General features: G+C 32.9%; 2 protein-coding genes across 9 annotated transcripts in view; one reads left to right on the top strand and one right to left on the bottom strand.

The window, feature by feature from the left end:
- Window positions 1-24795, bottom strand: part of LOC143229683 (uncharacterized) — a 43467-nt gene extending 18672 nt beyond the window's left edge. Inside the window, exons 1-3 of one of the 6 annotated variants that reach the window (XR_013015997.1) lie at window positions 24464-24794; window positions 16970-17163; window positions 9013-10097 (exon numbers count right to left, since the gene is read on the bottom strand). The gene's annotated coding sequence lies outside the window, so the exon portion shown is untranslated. Of the gene's footprint in view, window positions 1-4279; window positions 8146-9012; window positions 10098-10220; window positions 11985-16969; window positions 17164-24463 lie in introns of those variants that run through there. The other 5 variants (XR_013015996.1, XR_013015998.1, XR_013015994.1 and 2 more) reach the window with 5 other exon arrangements.
- Window positions 3726-24196, top strand: LOC143229682 (1,5-anhydro-D-fructose reductase-like). Of its 3 annotated transcripts, none has more exons than XM_076462370.1 (10): window positions 3726-3862; window positions 4040-4207; window positions 8021-8137; window positions 9187-9270; window positions 11384-11500; window positions 18763-18893; window positions 19634-19712; window positions 21114-21197; window positions 21343-21425; window positions 24055-24196. In XM_076462370.1, exons 1-10 carry the CDS (start codon window positions 3788-3790, stop codon window positions 24179-24181), a joined length of 1065 nt encoding a protein of 354 aa, XP_076318485.1. In that variant the 5' UTR covers window positions 3726-3787; the 3' UTR covers window positions 24182-24196. The 3 variants fall into 3 exon arrangements, with proteins under 3 accessions (XP_076318485.1, XP_076318486.1, XP_076318487.1); XM_076462371.1 differs by lacking the exon at window positions 24055-24196 and adding an exon at window positions 22013-22204; XM_076462372.1 differs by lacking the exons at window positions 18763-18893; window positions 19634-19712.
- Window positions 24796-25681: the final 886 nt, after the last annotated feature.

Genomic DNA, 25681 nt, shown 5'->3' with positions numbered 1-25681 from the left:
CAAATTTTTAGTGTAACCTTTGTAATTCTTTTTATCTCTTCCCTCTCTGCCTTAAGTTTCTTGTACTCAGCTACAGACAGGCAATTCCCACTATCAGAAATTTTGTGATTAAACACTGAAATAATGACAACTTACACCTTTCCTGTTACAGTATGTCAGAAATATTGTTGACCCACAAATTCGTAATTGTAAAACCAAGAAGAGTTATTTACACCCTTGTTTCTAGCCTTTGTCTGACAGAAAAGTAGTCCAACTGTCGATCAGAAGGATGATTTAGATGAAAGGTATTATGATACTGATTTTGATCAGAAGGACGATTTAGATAAAGGCAATATGATAATTATCTCGATCAGTTGGACGATTCAGATAAAAGGCATTTCCATAAACCCATATTTATATACTAGGAGCAATATCTGATTAACGAGTATAAATTTTAATGCAAGAATTATTTACATAATGTCGTTTCAGGAGTTCAGAAGTGTGTTTATAATTTAAAAGTTTATATAAACAGTTGGTTGCTGTTGTTACATTATAAGCTATTAAAGCTAATTCTGGTATAATATAAGGTACAACATTAGTTTTTGTTTAATTTTGTACAAGAATGTTGGACTCCCATCATATGAGAGGTTAATTAGCTAACCACCCAAGTAGTTCCTACCGTCATAAACACTGTTGGTTTCTTCAAGAAAAGAAGTAGTTTAACAACCCAAATAACAGAAATACATTATCATTTAGAAAATAAATATTCATTTTTTTTAGGAGATAATTTTCTCCTGGCATAAGCTATTATATCTTCAGATTTATACTATATGAGCAACTAACACTTGTAGCCCCACATCAGAATGTGTATGTACAAAGTGATAAAGTTTGTCAAAATGTACCAAAAAAGTAATAAGTACCATTTAAGGTATTTTTAAAATAAATAAAATTCAGCTACACAAGATTAGGACCTTCTGGTTAAACATGCGAGAACGATAATTTACACAGCATAACCACCAATAAATCCATGGCAAAATAGCACTAAAACCCCAAACAAACAAATTATTCAATTATTGTTAGACGTTCAAATTTCTGTATTGCTTTAGATTTCTTATGATCTTGTTAATAACTAGGTTATCAATAATGTTAACTCTCTTGACAGAAAATGAGAAAATTTACAATTTTGAATTCAATATGAAAGGAGATAAAACTTCCCTTAAATTTTCTCCCTGTTGTTTTGATAAGGCAGAAGTTAAACAGAGACGAGATGTCTTATATTAAAACAATTTGCTCGTCGTGGACATGGATCATCGATAAAGTATTCAGTTCCAGACCAGATAGAAGACTCAGTATTCTTTGTAAGTTTGTAAAACTATTGTATATAAACAATCATTTGCGATAAATATTAATAACTTTTATTATAAATTGTAAGTTTTTGTTTCTATATTAAAATATATTTGTGTTAAAAAAAGAAAATTGTGTGTGTAAATTTTGTTGGCAAATAACATAAATTTAATACATATTAACGTTCAATTAACTTCTAAATTCAAATTCAAACTTCAGTTTATTTGAAATCGTAATATGTAACATAATCACTCGGAGACTCGTTCGAGATAAATTATCTAGTTGTCTCTTAATGAAATGATATGAGTAGCCATTTTATTTTTCAGCTGCTCGAGGTATACAGTATTTGAACAGGAAGTATGATTGATAACCTAACCTAATCTTGGTAAACACTACTTCTCTTAACCTCGCTGATTCATACTTTTTTGTTTTCCAATGCCACTGGGTATAAGGGTTACTTTTTTCCGGGATTCTAAATCCTCGATCTGAACACGTTTGTTAAGTGAGTCAATGAATATTTTTCATCGGAAAGGGATCTTACACATTTTTTTCCAAAAATAATCACAAATACCAACCTCTGAAGTTATGTTCTATTTCATATACGCAATCAGTTCCAACTTTATCGATATTTTGTTTTTTGAGTCTGTAATACATAGTTATCATTTTTAGATTTGTGTCGAGAAAATCACGGCGAAAACTATTAAGTTTATTGGTGATCTACTTCTTGACATGGGAGATATATCTTTACAGAATATTGTATATAATGCTCTGTTATGTCAAACAGGAACAGATTAACATATTTTCAAAATTATACAACTGTCACAAGATCAACCACCAGACTGGTCTACAGTTCTGCACTTTTGGGTCTGATTTTTCAAGTTGTTACGTACACTATGTACAGATGTTTTCTTAATTAAATGTACCCAGAAATCGGAATTGAGACATTTTAAATTCAATTCATTTTCTGTACAAGACCGTAATTATAGCTTAAATTCAGACAGCGCAAGAAGGGAGGGAGTAAGTGCGATATAATAAATAATGTAAAATAAGTAATTTTGTTAATTTACAAGGGTGGAAAAATATGGCCCCTTGAAATATTGTTAATATGTTATATCTTTTATCAGATAACACAAAATTATGTAAAACTATTTGCTTCTAGAACATATTCGACAAGATATGTTTAAATATGATCTCACATACTAATTTTAACACTAGCTTTCGTGAATAACATGATTTCAGTTAAATGTTTTCATACAAAAGTATTGTGCACCTGCTGCATATCGTATTCCAGTTAGCCTCTAAATTTATCAAACAAGTTTATCTGCATTGTGAAGTCATTAAAATATATCTTAAAAGTAGGTTTTTAATGTTACGGAATGACCAGAATAATCACCTGATATCAGTCCGATTGAAAATTTATATGCTGAGTTGAACCAATTAATGAAAGATCACAAACAAAACACGAAAGATGGACTTTTTGAAATACTCAAAGAAGGATGGCAATCCATCACTCAAGAATATCTACACAAACTTTCTGAAAGCGTGTCACGTTGATATGAAGCAGTACTGAAATCTAATGGAATGAAGACAAAATATTAACTTGTGAACCTGGATTGTGTTATTTTGAGTTTCATTTTTACGTCGATTATTGTAGTGAAACCTGTTTGAACATTTTGTAGGCTAATTAGAATAATAAGATCTAAAAAATTACAGCAGGTGTACAACACTTTTACAATAAAATGTAACTAAAATCATAAAAAGTTCAGGTATTTAGAAATGTCAGTGTTAAAATTAGGATTTAAGGTCATATTTGAACAGATCTCTTTGAGCATGTTCTACAAACATGAAGTTTTAAATATTTTTCTGTTATCTAATAAAAGATCTAAGAAACTAACATTTTTAAGGGGTCACTTATTTGTTCACCTCCTGTATATCACACAACTCAGTATGCAACGAGAACAAATAAACTGAGGGCATTCATAACAATATTTAAATTGTGTTGGAGCGAAATATCATGATATGACAAACGATGAATCTTATATGTTAGTAAACTTAAGTAATATAAAGTAAGTTGAATAATCTCTTGTAAGAGGTAGATAAAGAAAGTTTCCGTGAGTTATGTTTCAGTTATTAAAAATGTTTATATATTGGAACGACGTTAGATGGTTCAAGTAAACAAGGAGCCTAATTATAGTTCTTCATCATGTGCTGAGTCTAATGTTCATGGCTACTATTATATATCAGGTTAACCTAGCACTATCAGATTCAACAGCTATCAGTAATAAAAAGATTTAAGTTGTACCGAATAGAGCACTTTCTTTAATTATTAAAAAAATTTATCTGGTTAAGTTACGTCTACGATATAAATGACGCAGCAGTTATCACTATTCATGGCCATATATAAACCAAATGTAAGTAGATACGACGTGGTAGTTTTTCATTGCATGTGAGCGTGGCGTGTAAAATGGCATCGTTTCCACACTATGTTAAACTTAATAACGGAGCTCACATGCCCCTTATTGGCTTGGGTACATTTCAGGTGATGATGTATTTGTAATTATAGTAATAGAGGATAAGTTTGGACGGTATTTTGTTTTTATCTAGTGTTTTCTAATGTTCTTTAATACAACTGGTATAGAAGAACCCGAATGATTGTCGAGTAATATGTGTACAGTTATAAAATGTAATTTTTCAATATTGTTTTTTTAATTGTTAGGCTAAAGCTGGTGAATTAGAAGCAGCAGTTAAAACCGCGATTGAATATGGATATCGTCATATTGACACTGCTTGGGCCTACATGAACGAAAAAGATATTGGAAATGCTTTAAAAATGGTAATTGATGCTGGAAAGTTGAGACGAGAAGACATTTTCGTTGTGTCTAAGGTAAAGTTAATATTATCCTCTTATTTCGTTTAGTTTCACAGAGTTCGTGTTCTAGAAAAATAAATAAATACATTTGTTTATCTACAATACCTAATTGTAAAGTTTATTTTTTGTATTTTGATAGCAATACTAATATATACTTGTAAAGTGTATTTATTTTAATTTATTTATAAAAAAAGGGTTGACATTCTTTGCTAACTTATTAACTGATATCAAACACTAACAACGCCCGGCATGGCCAGGTGGAAAAGGCGCTTGACTCGTAATCTGAGGATCGGGAGTTCGAATCCCCATCACACCAAAGATACTCTATTTCTCTCTCTCAGCCGTGGGGGTGTTATAATTTCACGGTCAATACAAGTATTTGTTGTTAAAATAGTGTCCCAACACTTGGCGTTGGGTGGTGATGACTGGCTGCCTTCCCTCTAGTCTTACAACGCAAAAGTAGGACGGCTAGCACAGATAGCCCTCGTGTAGCTTTGAGCGAAATTAAAATACAAACTAACAGTAACATGGAATGAATGTATCATCAGTTAATATATATAGTGAAAAAATACGTAAACAAAATTAATGTATTTTAATGCCCTGGATAGTTTGAAACTTCTGTTTCAAAAAAATTAACTTTGATGTTTTATAGAGGGAGCTAATTGTGATTTAATCATAAAGAAAATTCAAAGTATATTTCGACATAAGAGTATGATATAAAGATGAATAATCGTTGATTGATTATGTGAGTTCAGTGTATTCAGTGATAGTGCTGTTCAGTTACTCAGTGTGTTATGTGTTTGTTCATTTGTCACAGTAAATCAATTTATTAGATTTACAAGTAGTTTGTTTGTTTATAACTAAGAATAAAGCTACACAGTGGGCAATCTGTGCTGTGCTCACCTCAAATATCGAAACATGGTTACTAGCTTTAAATCCGTTGTCATGCCACTGGAGGTAGAGGGGGCTTTACCATCAGCCTCGGAATTTTTAAAATAAAACCATATAGGTCAATTTTGGCCTAAAAATAAAGTGAGGATAAATATAGTCTGTAGCAAACGTTAACGAAGGAATAAGTTCATTTATCATCATTAAAATTTGATGTTGCATTATATTTACCAAATAATCTCAAACATTATACTCAAAGATGAAATAAGATACAACACTGATGCAACAATTGGGATTATTTTGGTGAAAATACATTAGAGCTTTGATTGAAATTTAAGATGAGAATCCGATGCAGATCGAAATCAGAACTTTGATGGAAGTGACTGCAGAAAATGAAGATAAGGAAGATAGTAGACGAAAACTTTAATGAGAAGAAGAAATTTATAAAAAATTAAAAGATCAAAAGGTAAGAAATAACTTAAGAGAGGAAGTAAATGAAAGATGTAATATTTCAAGAATGATTTAAAAAAAAGTTCCAATTGAAACTAAGATCAGTGAATATGTCCATAGAGATTAAATAAGGGTTGTGAATAAAAAATCTATTATGTGCAGAAAGACTATAACAGCATGGTGAACAAAGTAGAAAATAACATCAATGACGTATTTTAATGACGAACTGGTGAATGCAAAAATCAAACCAGCTACTCCTATTTCTGTAGCTGTCCATCAGATATGGAATAGGAGAACATATTTGATCTATCAGTATCTTCCTGGTCTACTCTAGTGCTGTCAGTAACAGATAAATTTACAAAACTTGCTATTTCAGCTTCATTGCCCAATCGAGAAACCACCAGATTATAGCAGAAAAGTAACACAAGAGACATGTCAGGCTCAGCTAAAAATAATTTTCAGAAGGTATTGGAAGAATTGTGGAAAAAAGGTTTTCATCTTACTGCCAATTTAAAATGTCTATCTTTAACAACATTAAGTATTTTTTTCCAGGTGAGAACTATGGGAACTATAAAACACTGGAAGTTTTCTCATGTAACAGGTTTGGAGTGACAATCCTGAAAAAGGTAGTAAAATTCAAGAATATCCTATAAAGGAACGATGAGCATTTATCGTTCTTGGAAGTTCCACATGTATTGACAGATTTGATGGAAATTGATCAACTTATAGGTGTGTTGAGAGATGTGAATAGAAAAAGCAGGTGTACGTCATTAATGAAAGCTCTCAATTGGCAATGTAACTTGAATTATTTACTGTTGCAGATAAACAACTAAATACATCATATAACATACAATGTAATAATTTCGAGCACTATTGGCATATCAGCTTTCACTCGTGATAGTTTGGAAAACTTAAAGTATTGTTTAGATAACTGGTTGCACAGAATGAAGGAAATAAACTACAAGGAAATAGATATTTCAACAAAAATAACACGAAATTACATATTGTTAAGAACTGCAGACACCTGCATGTATGAAACAAGAGCACCACCCAGAAAGCGGGAAGTGTTGTAGAGTGGGGAACATGGCCATTACAGCCGATATTGTATGGAATCAACATCTGTAATTCAACCAAGGATACAGAGTTCAACTATATCAAAGGAACAATAAAGAGCTGACCACACATGAGGTGAACAAGAATTAGCGGAATTTGTGGAGCAATGTTTAACAAGAAATACTTTGTCTAACACAAGAAATATAAGAAATTTATAGTTTTAGGAAAACGTTTCACGTGTCTGTAGGTTTACAAGTCTAACATTTTGTGGTATATTGAATGAATATAATCGTTAGTCATAGTTTGCTAATGAAAGTTAAGAAATTGAATCCAGATATAAAGGAAAGAGGGAGTGATGCCAAGAGTACGTGAAAGTAAAGTAACAGAAAGATAATAGTTACCTTTACTGCAGGAAATGTTTCCATACGTCATGGTACATTGTAACTGACGTAGTGACTACTGATTTATTGTGGAGACATAGCTGCAAAGTTATGATAGCTCCAAGTATCTTCACAGTTGTTGCCAGGAAATCCATGTGCACTACAAAGCAATTATCTCAATATAGGATGAACAAGAAGTGAGAAAGAGAGCAGTCTTTATACCACCAAGAAGTGAAATAATAATACCAGGAGTTATTAGAAATAAATCTGCATCAAGTAATTGCGATAAAGTGGAATCAAACACTGGCATATCCTAAATAATTAATGGTTAGATGGGCTTTCATGAATTTGAAGAATAGAAAAAATCATAGATGAATTCAGGTGTGAAAGACTTAAACCAGCTGAAAAGTGAAAAGTCGCTTGGTATTACCTCTGATAAGATTGGATTTCATCAAAGTGGCATAGAGTGGCTAAATATTTCATATTGCAAGATCGAGCAATTTTCAAAGCTAGGTAGACGTTGAGAAGGATTATACATCTGAGAAGAATCAGTAATATGGTTTACAGAATATACTCTTATATTAAGTAACTGCATAAAACCTAATCAAATTAGATGTATATCTTGGAGCTCCAGTTTAAATGTTTTTTGTGAGCTTAGACCTCCAGCAGCAGTCAAAGTGTATGTAACTCAAAGAAAAATGTTTCAAAATATAAATTGTTTTTTTATGATTTTGTGATTCAAAATAACCGACATAATCATAGAAAACGTTGCAACGATATTTTACCTGTTATTTACAAAACCTATAACTAGAGATGGAGGGATTCGTCCACCATGTCACTAAACCTTTTTTAATATTTCAAGAGTTGGTGGATGATTCTGTCACATACAGTCACTCTGATGCAATGGTCAAGTGTAAAATTCTCCCAATATAGCTTCGTAAGACATTACATTACAATAAGTTGCGTCTCAGCATTAGTTTAAACATGTCAATTTTGGCAGAATTTTGTTCTTTTCTTCTAACTTAATCATGATATAGATACTTCTATTTAATTCCAGCTGCCAAATGGAGGGCATCATCGAGATAAAGTTCTTCACTATCTTCAACAGTCGTTAGATGATCTTCAACTGAGTTATGTCGACTTGTATCTGGTACATTCTCCTCTCAGTGTTGTGGTGAGTTTCTAAAAACGTGAACTGTTGTTTCGTTACAAAGATAAAATATATTAATATTCAGTGAATACTTTCTTAACTTAATATATCCTGAATTATTGTACACTTTAATAAATAATTTAATATAAGATGCTTTGTTACATACAGTTGTTGTTAATGTTTCAAAAGTTTGATTTTTGTAAATTGCACAACGTTTTTAACACTTTATTAAATTTCATTATTCGAAATATCTTAGAAGGAGTTTATCATTGTCTGAAGATAATCCTTTACGAATAATCTGTATAGATCTCGTGTGCAAATGGATGCGCATAAGAAACTGAATCTCCAAAATACAGTATCTATAGTTCATGAGTTGAAGTTTATTTTCAACAATCGTACTATTCTATTCTTTCAAATTATTTTTCACAACAGTGACCTCTGTTTCCATTTGAAATTTTTGAAGTAAATAGCAGCTATTTTTTGATAAACAATTCTTAGCTCATTGGATTCCTTTGCAGTAACAGATATTTTCACCGGCCTTATTTATTAGTTCCTGTTCCCTCTCCACATTTGTGTATTAATTTGTAGTATATATGTTAAATGTTTTAATTTAAAAATAAAATATTTTTTTCTATCTTATCGATAAAAAATATTGGCGTTTATGAAAATAAAATAGTGATATTCCATATTTGCAGTCTTTTCATAACTCTTATTTTATATTTATGATAAGTGTGTCAGTTCAATTTATATACCATACAGAAAAATAAAAATGTGTAATTTAAAGAGTTTATTTTTCATCAAAATATAAATATTAAAATAATTTTAATTTTACATTTGCCGTTATCATTTTAAAGTGTTTATATCCACTTGTGAGTTACTTTTTAACTATGGGATGAGAGTTTATAGGAAAGCCATTTTATTCTCTTTAAGGTCAAAGAGTGCATACAACTTTAGAAACTATCATATAGTTGTAGAAAGTCTGAAATTGAGTGTTTGACTAAATCTGGCAAACAGTTATTTTTTGCTTCAAGATATGTTGAAATACTGATCACAATATTGCGTTACTTTCTTAGCCAACAGACGGTGATGCAGTATTCCCAAGGAAAGATGGAAAGCTGGTTATAGACTATGAGGCAGACTTGGTGGACACTTGGAAAGTGAGAAAGAGTAGTGGCATATTAGATATTATTAGTGTATACTTTAAATATTATCCACAATGTTTTATTTACAGATTTGTTTGTTTATTCGTAATGAAGCACAAACATACACAATGGGATATCTGTGCTATGGCCACCACTGGTATCAAAACTCGTTTTTTAGAACTGTGGGGAAGCGTAGAAATATGGGACAGGTGCACTAAATAACAAGGGATTCTTCAATAAATGATACATTTCAGATAATACCATATTAAAAACAACAACACCGAAAACCCATGGTATGTCTTTCTAAAGTGCTATATTAACACAATTTTAAAATTTCAAAATCAATTTATATACCATTTTGGTTTTTCTTCTCCAAAAGCAGGTTATCAGATTTTGTCATACAATTTCATGACAAAAAATGACTATTAAGTTTTATTTTATGATAACACTGACTTTTAACGAGTTATGGAGTTAATAATTTATAGGTTAAAATGATGATGAATATAAAAAATTATAATTAGTCTTTAACGTTACAGGCTAGTTTTCAGCAGGCTATAGGATTATAAAAACATTTGGAGATGAATTGTTTTCTATTTACATTTCGTTCCACATTAACTCATGATCTTAATGGATTAAAACGTCTAAACTTATAATTTTTAAAGAAATAACAAAGTGCACAAGTAACTAAAGAATATAATAAATATTTTTTTTCCATTAGAAATAAGCTCTAATTGAAAGTAACATTAAACAAAAGCTGGATGCACTTGCCAAAATAGAATATTTGACATTCACATTATTCGATTCCCCTCGGTGGATTCAGCAGATACCCCGACGTGGATTTGCTATAAGAACACGCACAAACACACTTTTACATTAATTTTAATAAAATAAAATTTAAAAGCAATATTTTTATTCTTTATGAAATGTTGCATGTGAGTTCGTTTAAGAAATCTTACACAAAACAATTGGCATGTTTGTCCTTTTATTTCCATATTTTTTCTTTTATCTATTTCTTGCTCACTCAAAGAAAACAGAAGAACATTTAAGGTGCTTTGTACAGCTCACATTAATCATAATGTGTAGCATAACGATAAAATAAACATTATATAAATTGATATAGTATCCAGTTAATCATATAGCAATGAAAAATTAAGTTTTGGTCTTGCAATGTACATATTTTTCCATAACTTGAGATTTGCCCGAATATTATGAAAATAAAATGAAAACATGCCTAACCACCCAGGTCTGGGTGGAACATTTGTTCTTTCTGTGTGTGTGACATCTACTGTAATAAAAGAGAGACAGATTCTTTTTAAAACTTTGAATATTAGAAAGAAAAAAATGTTTAAAATGCTTATGTTTGACATGAAAATTTTTTACATCTGTAAACATTTTGCATCTAAATTCAGAGTGAGTTCTTTATGTAATGTTATTCAGCTTTCCATTTAACACGTAATTATATCAGTTTAAGGAAATTTCATCCTTTTTCAGTAATTCTGTGGTAGGGCAAATTGAAATAATAAGTTTGAAGTTAAGCGCTAAGTAACACAATGGGCGATCTGTGCTCAAATATTATTATTAGGCTTCATAAAAGAGGTGGAGTGTATGTGTGATGCAAAATATTTTACAATGTTTATTCACATTGTGACCGATGTTTATAAATGAATACAATAACAAACATTAAATGAAAGAACAGGATTCAGCCAGAGAATAAAAAAGAAATAAATATAAAGCTTAATCTCATTTGATTCTTCATGTGTCACTGAGTTATAAAGGTACAGGGAATTATTCTATACGAAACTTAATTTTATTCTATTGATTTATCTTTTAAAACGAATTAGCAACACCAGTACTGCACACTCTTGAAATTACAACATACATATATAACAACTGTGTGAATAAAATACGTTTCAAAACGCCATAACATAAAAGTGTCTAATACTGATCTGTTTGTTAATTCACATCTTGTTAGAAGTTATAATATATCCATAGACAAGATTAACTGCAGGTACTCAGTGTTGATAGATAATAAGAAAAACATACATTATTTGTACTTTAAGTAGCTATGTAAAAAAATATATTAGTGTAAGAGTCGTATAGACGTTCACAAACGTGTCTGTTGTTACAGGGAATGGAAGATGCTGTAGATGCAGGAATGACCAAGGCAATTGGATTATCTAATTTCAACAGTGAACAGATTAAACGTATCTATGAAAATGCGAGGATTAAACCAGCCAATTTACAGGTACTTTTACCGATACAACATATATATAAACAACATAACAACCTCTTTGAGACCTGAAAAATAATCAGGGGTGCTCAGAAACTATGGGGTTTCTTTCGACCCGAAATGAAAATTTAGTATTTGGGTGCTTGATGAGGTAGTAGGCTAACGGTTGATATGATGGTATCTTGACGAAGTTTCAAGTAGTTTATGAGGTTTTACCTGGAAAGTGTTAGCAACTGGAGGTTAGTGGGCTAGTAATCTCGACGGGTTGGTTTGAGCGAGCTTGATTATGCCTCTTCGAGGCATTTAGGAAATCTAAAAGACAAGTCTTAGAGAGGACGTCACGCAGAAGGAAGGAATGGTTGCAGATGCTTAAACTGGGTGGAAGGACTTCATAGATAGTGACAGTCGGTGATCGTTCTGTACCAAGAGAGACCAAGAAATCGAGTTTCATGGTAGAAGGAGATAGAAGAAACTGGAAGTTAGTCTTCAGTTATAGTCCCTTGAAAAAAATGAATACGGAATAGATTATAGTTATATTTTGTAATTCAGACGTTATTGTCTTATGTATGTTTAGGAGTAAAGCCGATTGGGGTAAATGATTTATTAAATTTGCAGGTTATTAAATATTATGTCAGTTATATTGCACGTCATAAATGGCTTTGACAGAATGACTGTTGCGTTCTTTGTTCATGCTGCCGATGTCGTGTTGAATTGATATACCTTTGCTTTCTAGTTTTAATGTATTGCTGAAGTGGTGGGTCCAGCTAAGTCTCTTTACAGGTGTTATGCCCAGATATTTAGTGGACGAAAAGTGCGAGTTTGCTTGTTTTGAAATTCGCCATCCCTAATTTAGCATTGTAGCTAGTCATCACCACCCTCCGCCAACTTTTAGACTACTCTTTTTACTAACGAATGGTGGGATTGACCTAACTTTATAACTTCCCCACAACGGAGAGGGTGAGCATGTTTGGTGTGACGGGAATTCGAACCCTCGAATTACGAGTGGAGTGCCTTAACCACCAGGCCGTGCCGGGTAAGAGTGTGAGATCAGAGTGTTATATAGGTAGAGTATTATTTGATGTTTGTCTCTGTTTCTATAAAGTATATTTGCTTGAGATTTAGGATAACACGCGATTGATTACATCCTAATATAATTTTTAAGAGATGTGATTTTAATTGGGAGGCGGTTGACCGTGAGTCCAGGTGCTCCATACTCCTACGTCATTGGCGAACTGTAACGCGAGAATGAATGGGAGACCTGAGAACGGAATATCCTTAACGTATATTACAGAGGGAAGAGGGTTGAGAACTGAGCCTCGTGGTACATCTGCTGTAAGCAGAAAACAACGGGAGATTAAACTATCGATATTAACTGATGCTGTTGTTATAAGAAAAAAAGCTAGATATATACGTGGTAATCGGTGTAGGAATATTGTTGTTGCATAGTTTAAATCGGATGGTATGATGCGAAACTCTATTAAAGCTTGTTTAAAGTTGAGGAATGTGGTTATAGTTGGATGTTTTCTATTGAAGCCTTGGTTTGTTTATTTTTGAATTTCGCGCAAAGCTTCACGAAGGCTATTTGTCCTAGCTGTTCCTACTTTTGCAGTGTAAGACTAGAGGAAAGGCAGCTAGTTATCACCACACACCGACAACTCTTAAGCTACTCTTTTGCCAAAGAATAGTGGGATTTACCGTCACATTATATACATCTTACAGCTGAAAGGACAAGCATGTTTCTTGTAATGGAAATTTGAACTCGCGACCTTCAGATTACAAGTCCAGGGCCTTAACCATTTGGCCATGCCGGGCCTGAAGTCGCGGTAAACAGATTTGACAAGGCGAACTAAGTAGTCTGTCTTTATCCTTTTTTCTGTGACTGGCGTTTTGTATGTTGTTTAGTTGGTCATTGGATTTAAGGGAGTATAAAAGCCTTTTGGATATGATTTTTCCATAAAAGGGATTGGTGAGGCATATGGATCTGTAGATGAAGATCAGCTGATTTATTTTGGGTGTTACTTTGATGACTGGAGTTTTCTATATAAATGAGTAGCAGCCTGTGGTGAAAGAAAGGGTGTATGTTGTGGTCAGGTGTCGTAAAATTGGATCGGACTGGTTTTAACAACATTTTGTTGTTAACGCCATTTTGACCTGGGGCTGTACATTTGAGTTTTTTAGTGGAATATTTGAATTTTCTTAAAGAAATTAAATGGGTTTGGTGGTTTATATATCGTTTTTGTGCTTGCATGTTATTTACGATTGTTGTTTTTAAGTTCAAATTGTGATAGAAAATGTAGCTGTTTGCGTAGCTGGTTGTTGAAGTCTGAGGAGCTGGGCAACTGTTTCCTTGATATTTTTATTATTATTATCAGGTGTTGCAAAATGGATTCCTTTATTGTTTTACAATCATCACGAGAGTATTAAAAAGTTTAAGTGGCACATGTTTATTTTCTATCTGAATACATGAAAAGATATGAGGTCATGGTTAGCTCTTATATTTCACTGTATTTGGAAGTCGTATAAGAGTGATGTAAAAGATTAGAAAAGCAATGACTAAGCCTAATATATCTTAAGCAGTTGGGGCTAGTGGTACAACTATTAGTGGAATGCCGATGGCTTCAACGGTGTTGATACCATAAAGACTAAAAGGTTGACTAAAAAGGTTGTTGACTTTCTTGATGTGAAATAAAGAACTTTATCATTAGAATGGCTTGTTATGTAGTGTTGATATGATCCTCTCCACATTTATTCGAACTCGCAACCCTCGGATTACGAGTCGAGTGCCTTAACCACCTGGCCATGCCAGGACCGTGCCAAGAGACAGTACATATTATTGGTTTGCCACATTTGGTGTACTCCAAACCTCAGAAACTATAAGTGTGATTAAAGCATATTAACCAGTAACTTCAGATATTTGACTAAAAAGGTTTAAACATTTAAAACCGTTTAAATTTAGTCTATTAACGTTGATGTTTTACATTATATAACTTCAGCGCGTGGCCAGTAACTAAATAATAACAAAATACGAGATCGTTGCAAACCATCGATAAGACATTAAGAAAGATTTGGATTCTAGCAAGAGACAAGATACAGTTGATTGTTTTTAATAAAGAAAGTAAATTGAACCATTCTTCGTAGACCTGGTATGGCCAAATGATTATGGCACTTGACTCTCAATGTGAGGATCACGAGTTCGAATCGCTGTTACACCATACATGCTCGTAGGGGCATTGTAATGTGACAGTAGTTACCAATATTTGTTGATAAAAGAGTATCTCAAGAGTTGACATTGGATGGTGGTGACAAGTCACCTTTCCTCTAATCTTTCGCTGCTAAATTATGAACAGCTAGCGCAGCTAGCCCTCGTATAGCTTTACGTGAAATTCAAAAGAAACCAAACAAAACTTATCCTTGGTTTATTCATCTCTGACAGCATTGTTTATTCTGTATTGTTAAGAAAGATAATTACATCATAATTCAAAATATTTGAACAGTTTGTAATAATTGTTTATACATAATGCTAATTTATTGAAGAATAAACTGAAGATAATGGTTGTGTGGACTGGCTAATTAGAGCTTTTGCGTTTTATAATAAATATGAAACCACATTAAGGGTTAAGTTATTGTTCACAGAGAATCCATTGTGGAAAATTTACAGGATGTTAGCTACTTTATTTTACCACTTAATTTGTCACTTTTAGGAAAGTTCATTCTTTTCCTAGTCACAGAACCAGTAAGACGTATGTTATTTTACCTCTCTCTCTTGTAAGCTTCCCTTCCCTTAACCCAAAGCCGCTTGTCATAATCAATGGACTAAGTCGCGACTACTTTCCCTCTGCTAGTGTTTATTTTATCTGCATGTACAAACACCGAATTAAAGTTACCCCAGAGTTTAATACAAGACTGTGTAAAGAGAACATCCTCCTGCAACCAAAGACGCTGGAAATCTTCGAACGTCCCTGCTGACCTTGGAACTCTAATCTCCCAACCATTCAAAAGCATTCAGATCTTTAATACGATCTTCTTAAAAAACTTCTACTAATCTTTTTCGACTGATGAAATTCTCATAGTCCTGAAGTCAGCCACCCACCCGTTCTATGGCTTACGCTTTCCACCGAATAACGTTCAAGAAATCAGGACTACCAGCTCACTCCATCAAAATTCTAACAACTTCCCAACAGACTGCAGACTACATCTTAATACAAGACTTTTTTTCGGCTACTTTCATTTTGAAGCACAAAATATACTCACAAGCCTAGCTAAGCCCCAACCGTATCCAATATCAATCCTTCCCCAGCCCCACTAACATCCACTGCCAACCATGAAACTCGATCCATCTACTTAGAACAAACAACTGCAAGGAATCAACAGGTCCAGACAGTATTGATCAGAGTTTGCAGTGGTACTGGTAGTATCGTGTTGCTGATATTCAAAAGTCATGACTCATGTTACATGAGTAATTAGCAGTTCAGCTCTTCTTTTCAGAGTATTCTCGCGGGAATTGTTTCTTTCACATGAAACCAAATTGTCAATTATCTGTAAAACCAAGTAGCATGACAACTGTGGCAATGAATTAGTTGAAATCTATAAATTTATTTGAATACCGTTCCAGGAAAAATCTGTTACCAAACTGTAAATTGGAAAATGTCAGAAGGAGACATGGAATGTAGTTTCCGAAGTTTCAGTGATTGTTCTTTAGCCCCATAAGATTGAAGAATATAAAAATAGAGCTTCATGATTTCGATGACGAATTGCAAAGGCTATTTTATCTTTCATTTCGTAGTTTTCTAGTGTGATGATGAAACAAAATACAAAATAAGAGATGGCTCCCAAACAAATATCTAATTTAAGGTTGTTTTAAAATATTTCTTTATAAAATTAAAACTTATTTAACATATAAATATGATTTATTATATATAGTTTAATGTCAAATGTGTTTGTATATAACGATAAATAAGCAGTTTAATTAAACTGTGGATGTAACTCACCAGAACGTCTTGCCATGCGCAGTTTGGGCTAAGGGTTAATTGCATACGCACCTACCTAACGTGCAATCAATCATATAGGCCCATTCACTATTTTCTCAAGAGCAGAAGAGTCACAAGTTTCCCATATTTCGTACTATTGCCGATTTCCATGGTAAGATTAACTTGTTGACCGAAGTATGAACTCAAAACTGCCACTTCAGGATTTATAATTTTGTGAAAAGTGAAGTTGAAATAGCAGGAGAGATGAAGCATATGATAACAGATATTATTCTCAGCATATGACATATTATAAACAAGTACTGCTACTGATAAGTGCTGGATGCCGAGTACTAACTGCAAATATTAGCACCAATAATCATTAATGACAAGAGAACACAAACATCGACACTAAAAAGAAAAAAGCAAGTCAAATCCTTTGCTAACAGATAACCAGATCCGACCTGTTACCACAATCAACAAATTACAACAAACCATATACCTGCACGAATTACAATACCTTTCATTCTAGAAACCACACACTTTGCATCAAACACCCTTGACGCTTATACGCAGACATCTCCAGTAATCCTTCCACTCTGGTGTAAGACCAAATAGACAAGTCTCTCCTTATGTCCTTCCTCATTTATCGTTCACCTGTCAAAGACCCAGAAGATTCGACCCAATCGGTACATTCCTCTTCCTAAGTAACAGCTGCAGAATGAGAGATTCCTCACTACAAAAAGTTTGTTTGTTTTGAATTTCGCACAAAGCTACTCGAGGGCTATCTGTGCTAGCCGTCCCTAATTTAGCAGTGTAAGACTAGGGAGAAGGCAGCTAGTCATCACCACCCACCGCCAACTCTGGCGCTACTCTTTTACCAACGAAAAGTGGGATTGACCATTACATTATAACGCTTCCACGGCTGAAAGGGCGAGCATGTTTGGCGCGAAGGGGATGCGAACCCGCGCCCCTCAGTTTACGAGTCGCACGCCGGGCCATAGTACAAGAAGTAACCTACAACCTCGCCTATCACTCTTTCTATGTACATCTTAAACCTTCAAATTAGCTGGGCACTAGTAATGGATTGGCGCTTTAGCAGTGAAAGTGTGTTTTGGGGTACTCCCGTTCACCTTCCTCCACAACAAGTTCTTGGTATTGGATTTAATAGATATCCGCCGCCATGAAAGACAATATATCTGAGTTCGGCCGTTTATTAATGTTTAGAGCTCAGTCGTATGTAATTATTAGCCTGTAGTTATCAGCCATGTGTATATTATACGTCATAAACCACTTTAGTTTGTAACTCCGTACCAGTTCCCAATCCTCTTGTGGGGTGAAGGCAGATTGCTCAATCTTAGAGTACCCCGATGATTAAATATTTTTAAAGAATTAATTTTAATCGCATTATCTGCCAGTAATTTGAATAATTTTAAGTAAATTAGTTCAATATACCGTGGCGGAAAGACGAGCGTCAGGTAGCTAGGCTTGTCTCACTTCTCCAGGTGTATGTTTGAATGGAAAGGGTCTCTTATTTTGGTTACCATAAGATAAAAGGGTGTAGGTTGGATATTCTGTAAAGATTAAGGGTGGCATTGTTCTACTGTAAGAATATTATATTATTTATAACATTAGTTAAATGTGTGAAGGTTGGGAGTTTCACTTTGTAGGATTTTGTATCGCTTTTATTGTGTTGGTTTAAATACACATTAAAGCTTTTTTCTATTTCTAAACATTAAGGGTTAATACCTTCCCACAACTGCTTGCAGACAGCGAAATGCAGTTGGAGTTGAGAGGTTGTGGATTCAAGTACTGCTAACTCTTATCTGATTCTCTTTAGTTCCCAGCATGTTTTCCATCTTTATATGGATCTTGCCTGATATATAGAATATCCGCAATGTATTTGTTTGCTACGACCAGAGGCATTATTTATTATGAAATAAAGAGAACAGTATGGAATGGCAGTTCAAGTGTGGCTTTTCAATTTGAATTTTATTGTGCTGTTTCTTGTTTATATTAAATTAATTACTACTTTTTAGTGTTCATTTTAATCGCCTATTAACAATTAATTAATGTATTGCATTGAGTTGTATACATATATATATATATATGTTTCTTGTACATTTGAATTGGCAATTTGCTGACTGTTTGTATGGTGTACTACACATCTTCTTACCATGGGTGTTACAGGTAATTACATTTTATATCTTGATTTAGGTATATAATTATGTTTGTAATATATGTTATTGTACTTTTTTCTTTTATAATCTTTAAATCTAATGTTAAAACTATGTGTTGTTTACACCATTTTAGGTTGAATGTCATGCTTATTTACCTCAAGTCAAGTTATTTGAATTGTGCAAAGAACTTAACATCACCTTTACTGCCTACGGTCCACTTGGCAACCCTAGTCTATCTAGATTTTTGAAAGAAAATTTTGGAATGTAAGTATTGAGCACAAATAAATTATCATAAGCAAAGAAATTTAATTTTGTTTTACGTTGCATAAAATTTCTTGATGAAATACTTGTGGAAGGTATACCTCACTGTCTAAAAAAGATATCAAGGATGGGTAAGCGTTTTCAGTTGAGTTTATGCAAATTCTTCATTAACTTAATCATGTTATTTTTTTAAAAACGTTTATTCAGATTTGTTCAGCTATTTCACGAGCGGTCCGATATGGCCAGGTGGTTTAGTCACTTGACTCGTAATCTGAAGGTAGCGGGTTCAAATCCTTGTCTGACCAAACATGCTCGCCCTTTCAGCCATGATGGCGTTATAAAGTGACAGTTAATCCCACTATTCGTTGGTAAAAGAGAAACGTAAGAGTTGGCGGTAGGTGGTGATGACTAGTTGCCTTCCTCTAGTCTTACACTACTAAATTAGGGACGGCTAGCACATATAGTCCATGAGTAGCTTTGTGGGAAGTTCACAAACAAACAAACAATTTAACTAGCATTAAGAAATAGTTAATTACTCTACCTACATAGTAGCTGATTTAGGGTGGGTGGTTAGTTACTCCCTTTTTTATATTGTTTTAAAAATATGTCTTATTTTGGGAAATGTATTTATTAATATGTAATAGCACATTTTCTAAAATATAATATAAAATATTAAAAGGAGATATCCCCTTTAATAAGTCACTGCTACATGCTATAAACGTTCTTTTTTCTTCTTTGAGCAGAGATGCTGATTTACCAAACCTCTTGAAAGATACTTCTATTCAAGCCATTGCTGAAAGGAACCAGAAAACTCCAGCTCAGGTAAACCACAATATCAACTTTAATTCTGAGGATGTAGGTTCTCATTGTGTGACTCATGTGTTAATCATTGAGTAAGTACCATGACACCTTTGATATTTTTGAACAATATAATGATAGATACGTTAAGCACTACTGTTGGTTCTCTTGAAAGGAAGGATGCCTTGAACAAAATGATGTGTGATATTAACCCTTAAACGGAAGGTGTCATCAAATGATGCTGCTACCTTTAACATAATCGCTGCTTAAGGGTTAAAGAGATCTTTCCCAACCATCAACAGTAACAGAGATTGCATGTGGGCTTGTGTTTCTGTAATAAAAGTTTGAGTCGGTTTTGACTGTGCAGAAAAAGCTGGAAGGAAACGGTGCTGCACAACACAAAGTGTTCTTTACTTCAGAATTCAAGCTTTAATTTACTTGTAAAAAATCACAGAGATTTGACAAACAGCAAAGTGCAATGTAATTTTAGCAATGCTGTATCGTAACAACTTTGCTTAATGAATTTGTTCATAGTCTTGAGTGGAAAATTAAAAAAAAAACAAAAAAAAGTGTCTACCACTGTAAAGAAGCCATGACTGCAAGCAAGAGTGCTGGCTCCTTTCCTGAAATCAGCTAAAAGTCTTGAGTTTCAAATCTACAAGAAAATGTTTTTCCATGTTGAAGATGTAACATTCAGCAATTCCAGTACCATAGAGTTGCTAGTGCACAGTGTAATGGTGATTTAGAATTCTGCAACCTTAATGAAATACCAAATGACTGTTTGAATAAGCAGCTTGTTTCATTTTACAAACTTCTTTCAGTTCACAAAGATTTGAGATGTGTTTTAGGTGGGCTTTTTGACTGGTCTTATGGGTTAGTATATCCAGGGGTCTTACATTTTTACAGCATATTACCCTAATGAGCTTGGATAGGTAAAACCAGAATAAAATATTTCAGAACTCCAACTTCTAATGTGGCGTTCATTTATCTTTCTGCCCCTCCTCTTGTGGAACAAAGGCACGTCTACGGACTTACAACACTAGAATCCATGTTTCGAAACCCATGGTAGGCAGAACAGAACACATCCATCCTCTTTAAACGTCACCAAGCTGTTTTCCTCATGGCATTTTGACTTAAATTGGTTGTCTGTTACAGTTGCTTACATAAATTCTACATAATACTCGAAAATTTCATCAATAGGAATGGGGGCATTGATATCATCAGTGTGTTGTCCCAGTACTTTTGCTTTTCAGTCTGTGTTAGAATTTTTTTCATTTTATATTTTTGTGATTTAGGTTTCTGTACACTTGTTTGTTTGGAATTAAGCACAAAGTTACGCAAGAACTACCTCTGTTCTGCCCACCACGGGGTTAACTATACACCTTTATAGTTTTAATTTACATGAAATTATTTCTATTATTCTAGATCTTGTTGCGATGGTTGATTCAGCGAGGAATTATAGTTATTCCAAAAAGTTCAAAACCAATAAGGATCAAAGAAAACTTCGAGGTAAGTTTTTTTCTTCTTGGATGTGAGGGCTCAGTAAAATATACAATTAATATTGTAATGTGTTTCATTTGTATTATTTTGGATCATATTATTTTATTATTGTGAACGTTTATTTGTTGTTGTTTTATATTTTACCATTACATAGATCTTTGATTTCAACTTGTCTGAAGAAGAAGTAAATCAGATAAATGCCTTGGATAAGAATATTAGATTATTTAAATATGATGGGTAAGTTTTTATGTATTCAGCTTCAATCTATATTTCTTAAATATATTGAAATAATAAGTTTAACTTAATTATTTTAGATTTCAAATGTTATTTGACTTAGTTACTTAATAAAGATGTATATCTAGATATAAATTAATAAATAGCTTAGAGTGATAGAACTTGGAATAATGTTCTTCAGTCTATCATTTTGACACAAATAAGAATTTTAAAGGCCCGATATGGCCAGATGGTTAGGGCGCTCGACTCGTAATCTGAGTCGTGGGTTCGTATCCCCGTCACACCAAACATGCTCGCCCTTTCGGTCGTGAAGGCACTATAATGTAACGGTCAACCCCACTATTCTTTGGTAAAGGAGTAGTTGAAAAGTTTGTGGTGGGTGGTGATGACTAGCTGTATTCCCTTTAATCTTATACTGCTAAATTAGGGATGGCTAGCGCAGATAGCCGTCGTGTAGCTTTACACGAAATTCAAACAAAATAAACGAAATACAATCTTTTATACATTTAGATAGAGAAGAAACATTAGAAATAAAGTGATTATTCATTGTTTATTAAACAGAGGTAGAAATGGTTCTTTTTTACTTTTAGGCTGGAAGACCATCCACATTTTCCCTTCAAAATCCCAGCTTGAGTAATGAATTGATGAAAATCGATGATATACGAGTGTTGAAGACTTAATTTTATGTTCTCCATATATTATTCTTATAAGTATAAACTGATATAATGACAATTTGTTAAACATATTTGGGAAATAATAAAATTACTGTTTAAATAAGGTGATTGTTTCATACACGCTTTTTTGTCTCTACGTTCAGTAAAAAAACTCTAACACAGATACAGTATTTATTGTCAATAACAAAAGCATTTTAGTTTTGGCACCCTTGAAGTAATCACAGGAATCTGGAAGTTTTATCCTCTTCCTTGCATTGAAGAGAATGTTATTCTTTTCATTGCCATACTGATTACACCATATAACACAAATTTTGTTTTTGGATAGTATGCATTATTTCTTAATTGCTTATGTTGTAAAAGTTCATTATTCCTTTCATATTTTGCTTTTGTGACCTGGAGAATAAAATTTAAAAATTAACCTATTTTCTGTTTAAAAACGTGAAAATTTGCACATTTTCATTTACAAAAGGTCTGAATAAAACAACATATGAATCAAGATTTACATGTATTTATACTAAAGTTATACAAAAATGTTCAGAAGTGAGTGGTTTTTTCGAGATTTGCGACTGTAAATCACTTTCACGTATCAGCCCCCAAATATTGTCTCCCACCATGTTTTCGTTATACGCTCCCAGGTCATAAAAGCAAAGTTTGAAGAGAAAAAAATGTCTTCTCCATTTACTTTAGCCATAAGCAATTGGGAAATAGCACTTTTCGGCGAGGAACAAGAAAAAAAATTTGTTACATACTGATTATAAATTTTGTCAGATTGTTATGAATGAATGCAAAGAATAGTGTAGAATAACGAACCAGTCACGCTATATCTACACTATCCAACACCAACGAGATCGTTCATCCAATACCAGGGATCATAACACCAGCTTATATATATATATATATATATATATATACATACTTCAGAGGCAGTGATGTTTGTGACGATGTTTATATTTTCAAATTATGTTTCATTTCAAACTTTACTTTATGTCGTAAAATACTTTATGGAGGAGGTTTCCGTTGATTTAACTGTATTGTAACATAATAAAGTGTACACGTGTTTACTATTTGAAAAAAATCTAGATAATGCTACTTGTAATTTCATGTTCTAATAAAAGTTTGTATCTCTAATATCTAAAGCTTTTTTAAGCTAATGAACACAGGTAAGTTTGTCTTAAAAGTGACTTTTATATGAAAATGTGTATCTTTAGACAACTAAAATACATAAAATTGGTTGCCATCTAACCAACTAAAAATACATTAACACTTATTGTATTTTAATAACACAAGTGTTACATAGAATACCTTTATATTACTTCTGAATTTATCTTGTATTTAAATAGCGATTCAAGTTAAATTTGGGGGTGGTCAGGTGTAGAAGGACAGTTGTTGTTCTTTATTGTGGGTTTTGCTGGTGGTCCTTGATTGGTCACCATACATTTCCAATGTTGTTTTATAAGAATTATTCAGAACTTTTATCTATCGTTCTTTAATACCAACATATTAAAAACACAATGGGAAACTAATAGCACTTCATTGCAGTGGCGTGTTTATTGAGCAACAAATACGTTATGAATGTCACATGACTAAGAAAACAACCGTTACGTGTGACAGACGTAAATTATTGTGACTTTTTAATTATTTTGTCATCTTGGTAAACTCTACAGTAAAGTATATTGTATATTTAGACAACATGAGTGGTGTTTCATCATTGAGGTAAATTTCAGGAAGTTCCCAAGATAGCATAAATATGTTATTGTAGATCATGTCAAAATGTAGCATGTGGCCACCAATCATTTTATTTTCCACTCATGTTGAAACAAATTTTATAGTTTGACTAGACAAGAAAATAGATTAAAAATAGGAATATTTGAGAAAAGTTATTTAAAAAATTAAAAGCAATAGTCAAATATAAGAGGTTAAAATAAAATGAAGTTAGTTTTGTACTTTTTTACTTATAGCAAAGTCACATCGAATTATGTGCTGAGCCTACCGAGAGGAATCGAACCCCTAAGTTTAGCGCTCCAAATCCACAGACTTACCGCTGTACTGGCGGGAAGCATGAAGGTAGTAAACAGAGGAAACTGAGACAGCAGAACAAAAATTGAAAATCACACTTTTCTTCTACGAGTGTCGTTTTATTGCTTTTAGACTTTTGAGTTGGCATTAGTTTAGTAGACTACATAAGTTTAACCATCTGTAAGACTATTATGATTAGATCCACTATCGTTATAGCTAGTACCTAAAATAGTAGTTTAGTATAATTTGTAATTAGTTACTGTTTTTTGTCATTATTATCATTACTGTGACGCCTCATAACACAAACAAAGCTTCAAAACTGTAACACAAAATGTTAAGTACACAACTTACCTCGCATCGTGGTAAAAATTCCTTTATTGGACACTCAATTCCGAAAACTGCACTCTTGTCCATCGTGTTGCTTAACAGAAAAATATTGACATGTCATATTTTCCTTCAGCTTGACAAACTAATTCGTAAGGTGACTTTCTTTATAAACGTTATGACGTGATATACAGGGATCACATAACCTTGCAAAATATTTTCTAACGTTGAGGAACAGGAAAGAAATCCTATTTTCTCTTAGAGGTTGAGCTTTACACATAAGAAACTTCCTGAAATAAAGATGCGCAACATTACACCGTTTTACCAACGGAGAAGTGACGTTCGTTTTGGCAACTAGGGTAATTGACGTATGCTTTACCAACAGAAAGGAAATGATGTAATAATGTACAGAGGAAGTAGTTTTAAAGAGTGATTAGAAAAAGGAATAAACACGTACCTGAACCTAAAGTAAACAAACGCATGCCTAGTATTTTCCACCTTTAAACAATAATATAAACATTTTAAGATCTTCATAATTTTTAAAAGTTTTCACACGTTAATAGAGGTTTAATCAAGAAGTGTTGCTAAGTTCCTTTCACGTTTGTTACAATTTTTTTCTGGTTTTTCTCCATCATAACTTCTCATGTATATATAACTATGCTCCCTTCGTCTAGCGTATCATTGTTTAAGTGGATTGCTAAGTTTTTGTCCTCATCGTGTAAAATATAACAATGTTATTTTATTTACACCTTCAAACAAGCTGAGTTATTTATAGCCTTCAGTAAATTCAGTCTTCAGTCCAGTACACTCGTTACTATGGCCATTTATGTGAATAAAAATTAAATTTCATTGTATTTACACTTAATCCGGCTCTTTTATTACTCCTAATTCTGTCAAAGCCAGAGGTCAGACTTATTTCGTAAAACATTTACTTTTCGAACATCTATTAATTTGAGGATATTACCTGAGATATAAGTTAATGTATCTGAAAATATCGCACTAACATGAATGAACTGCTTTTGTTTAAATGCATTTTTCAAATCTAAGACAGACACTACAAAAGGATGAGTAATCTAAATACATAGTGTTTTTGACAGAAATACATGATTGAAATATACAATGTACAGAGTATTTTATTCGAGAACATTTTACCACTTTTATTCTAATTATATTCAACAAATTACCATGTTAATAACACTAACACAAAAATTTAATATTAACAGTATCTTCATTCTAAAATAGTAA

Source organism: Tachypleus tridentatus, chromosome 10 (assembly GCF_004210375.1).
Source record: "Tachypleus tridentatus isolate NWPU-2018 chromosome 10, ASM421037v1, whole genome shotgun sequence".
Taxonomy (NCBI): domain Eukaryota; kingdom Metazoa; phylum Arthropoda; class Merostomata; order Xiphosura; family Limulidae; genus Tachypleus; species Tachypleus tridentatus.
This window is presented reverse-complemented; position numbering and strand designations above follow the sequence as displayed.

Coding starts and splice junctions, on each gene's coding strand:
- LOC143229682 (XM_076462370.1), top strand. CDS start 3,788: ATGGCATCGTTTCCACACTATGTTAAACTTAATAACGGAGCTCACATG. Junction 3,863..4,039: donor TTGGCTTGGGTACATTTCAG/GTGATGATGTAT, acceptor TTTAATTGTTAG/GCTAAAGCTGGTGAATTAGA. Junction 18,894..19,633: donor TTGAAAGAAAATTTTGGAAT/GTAAGTATTGAG, acceptor TTCTTTGAGCAG/AGATGCTGATTTACCAAACC.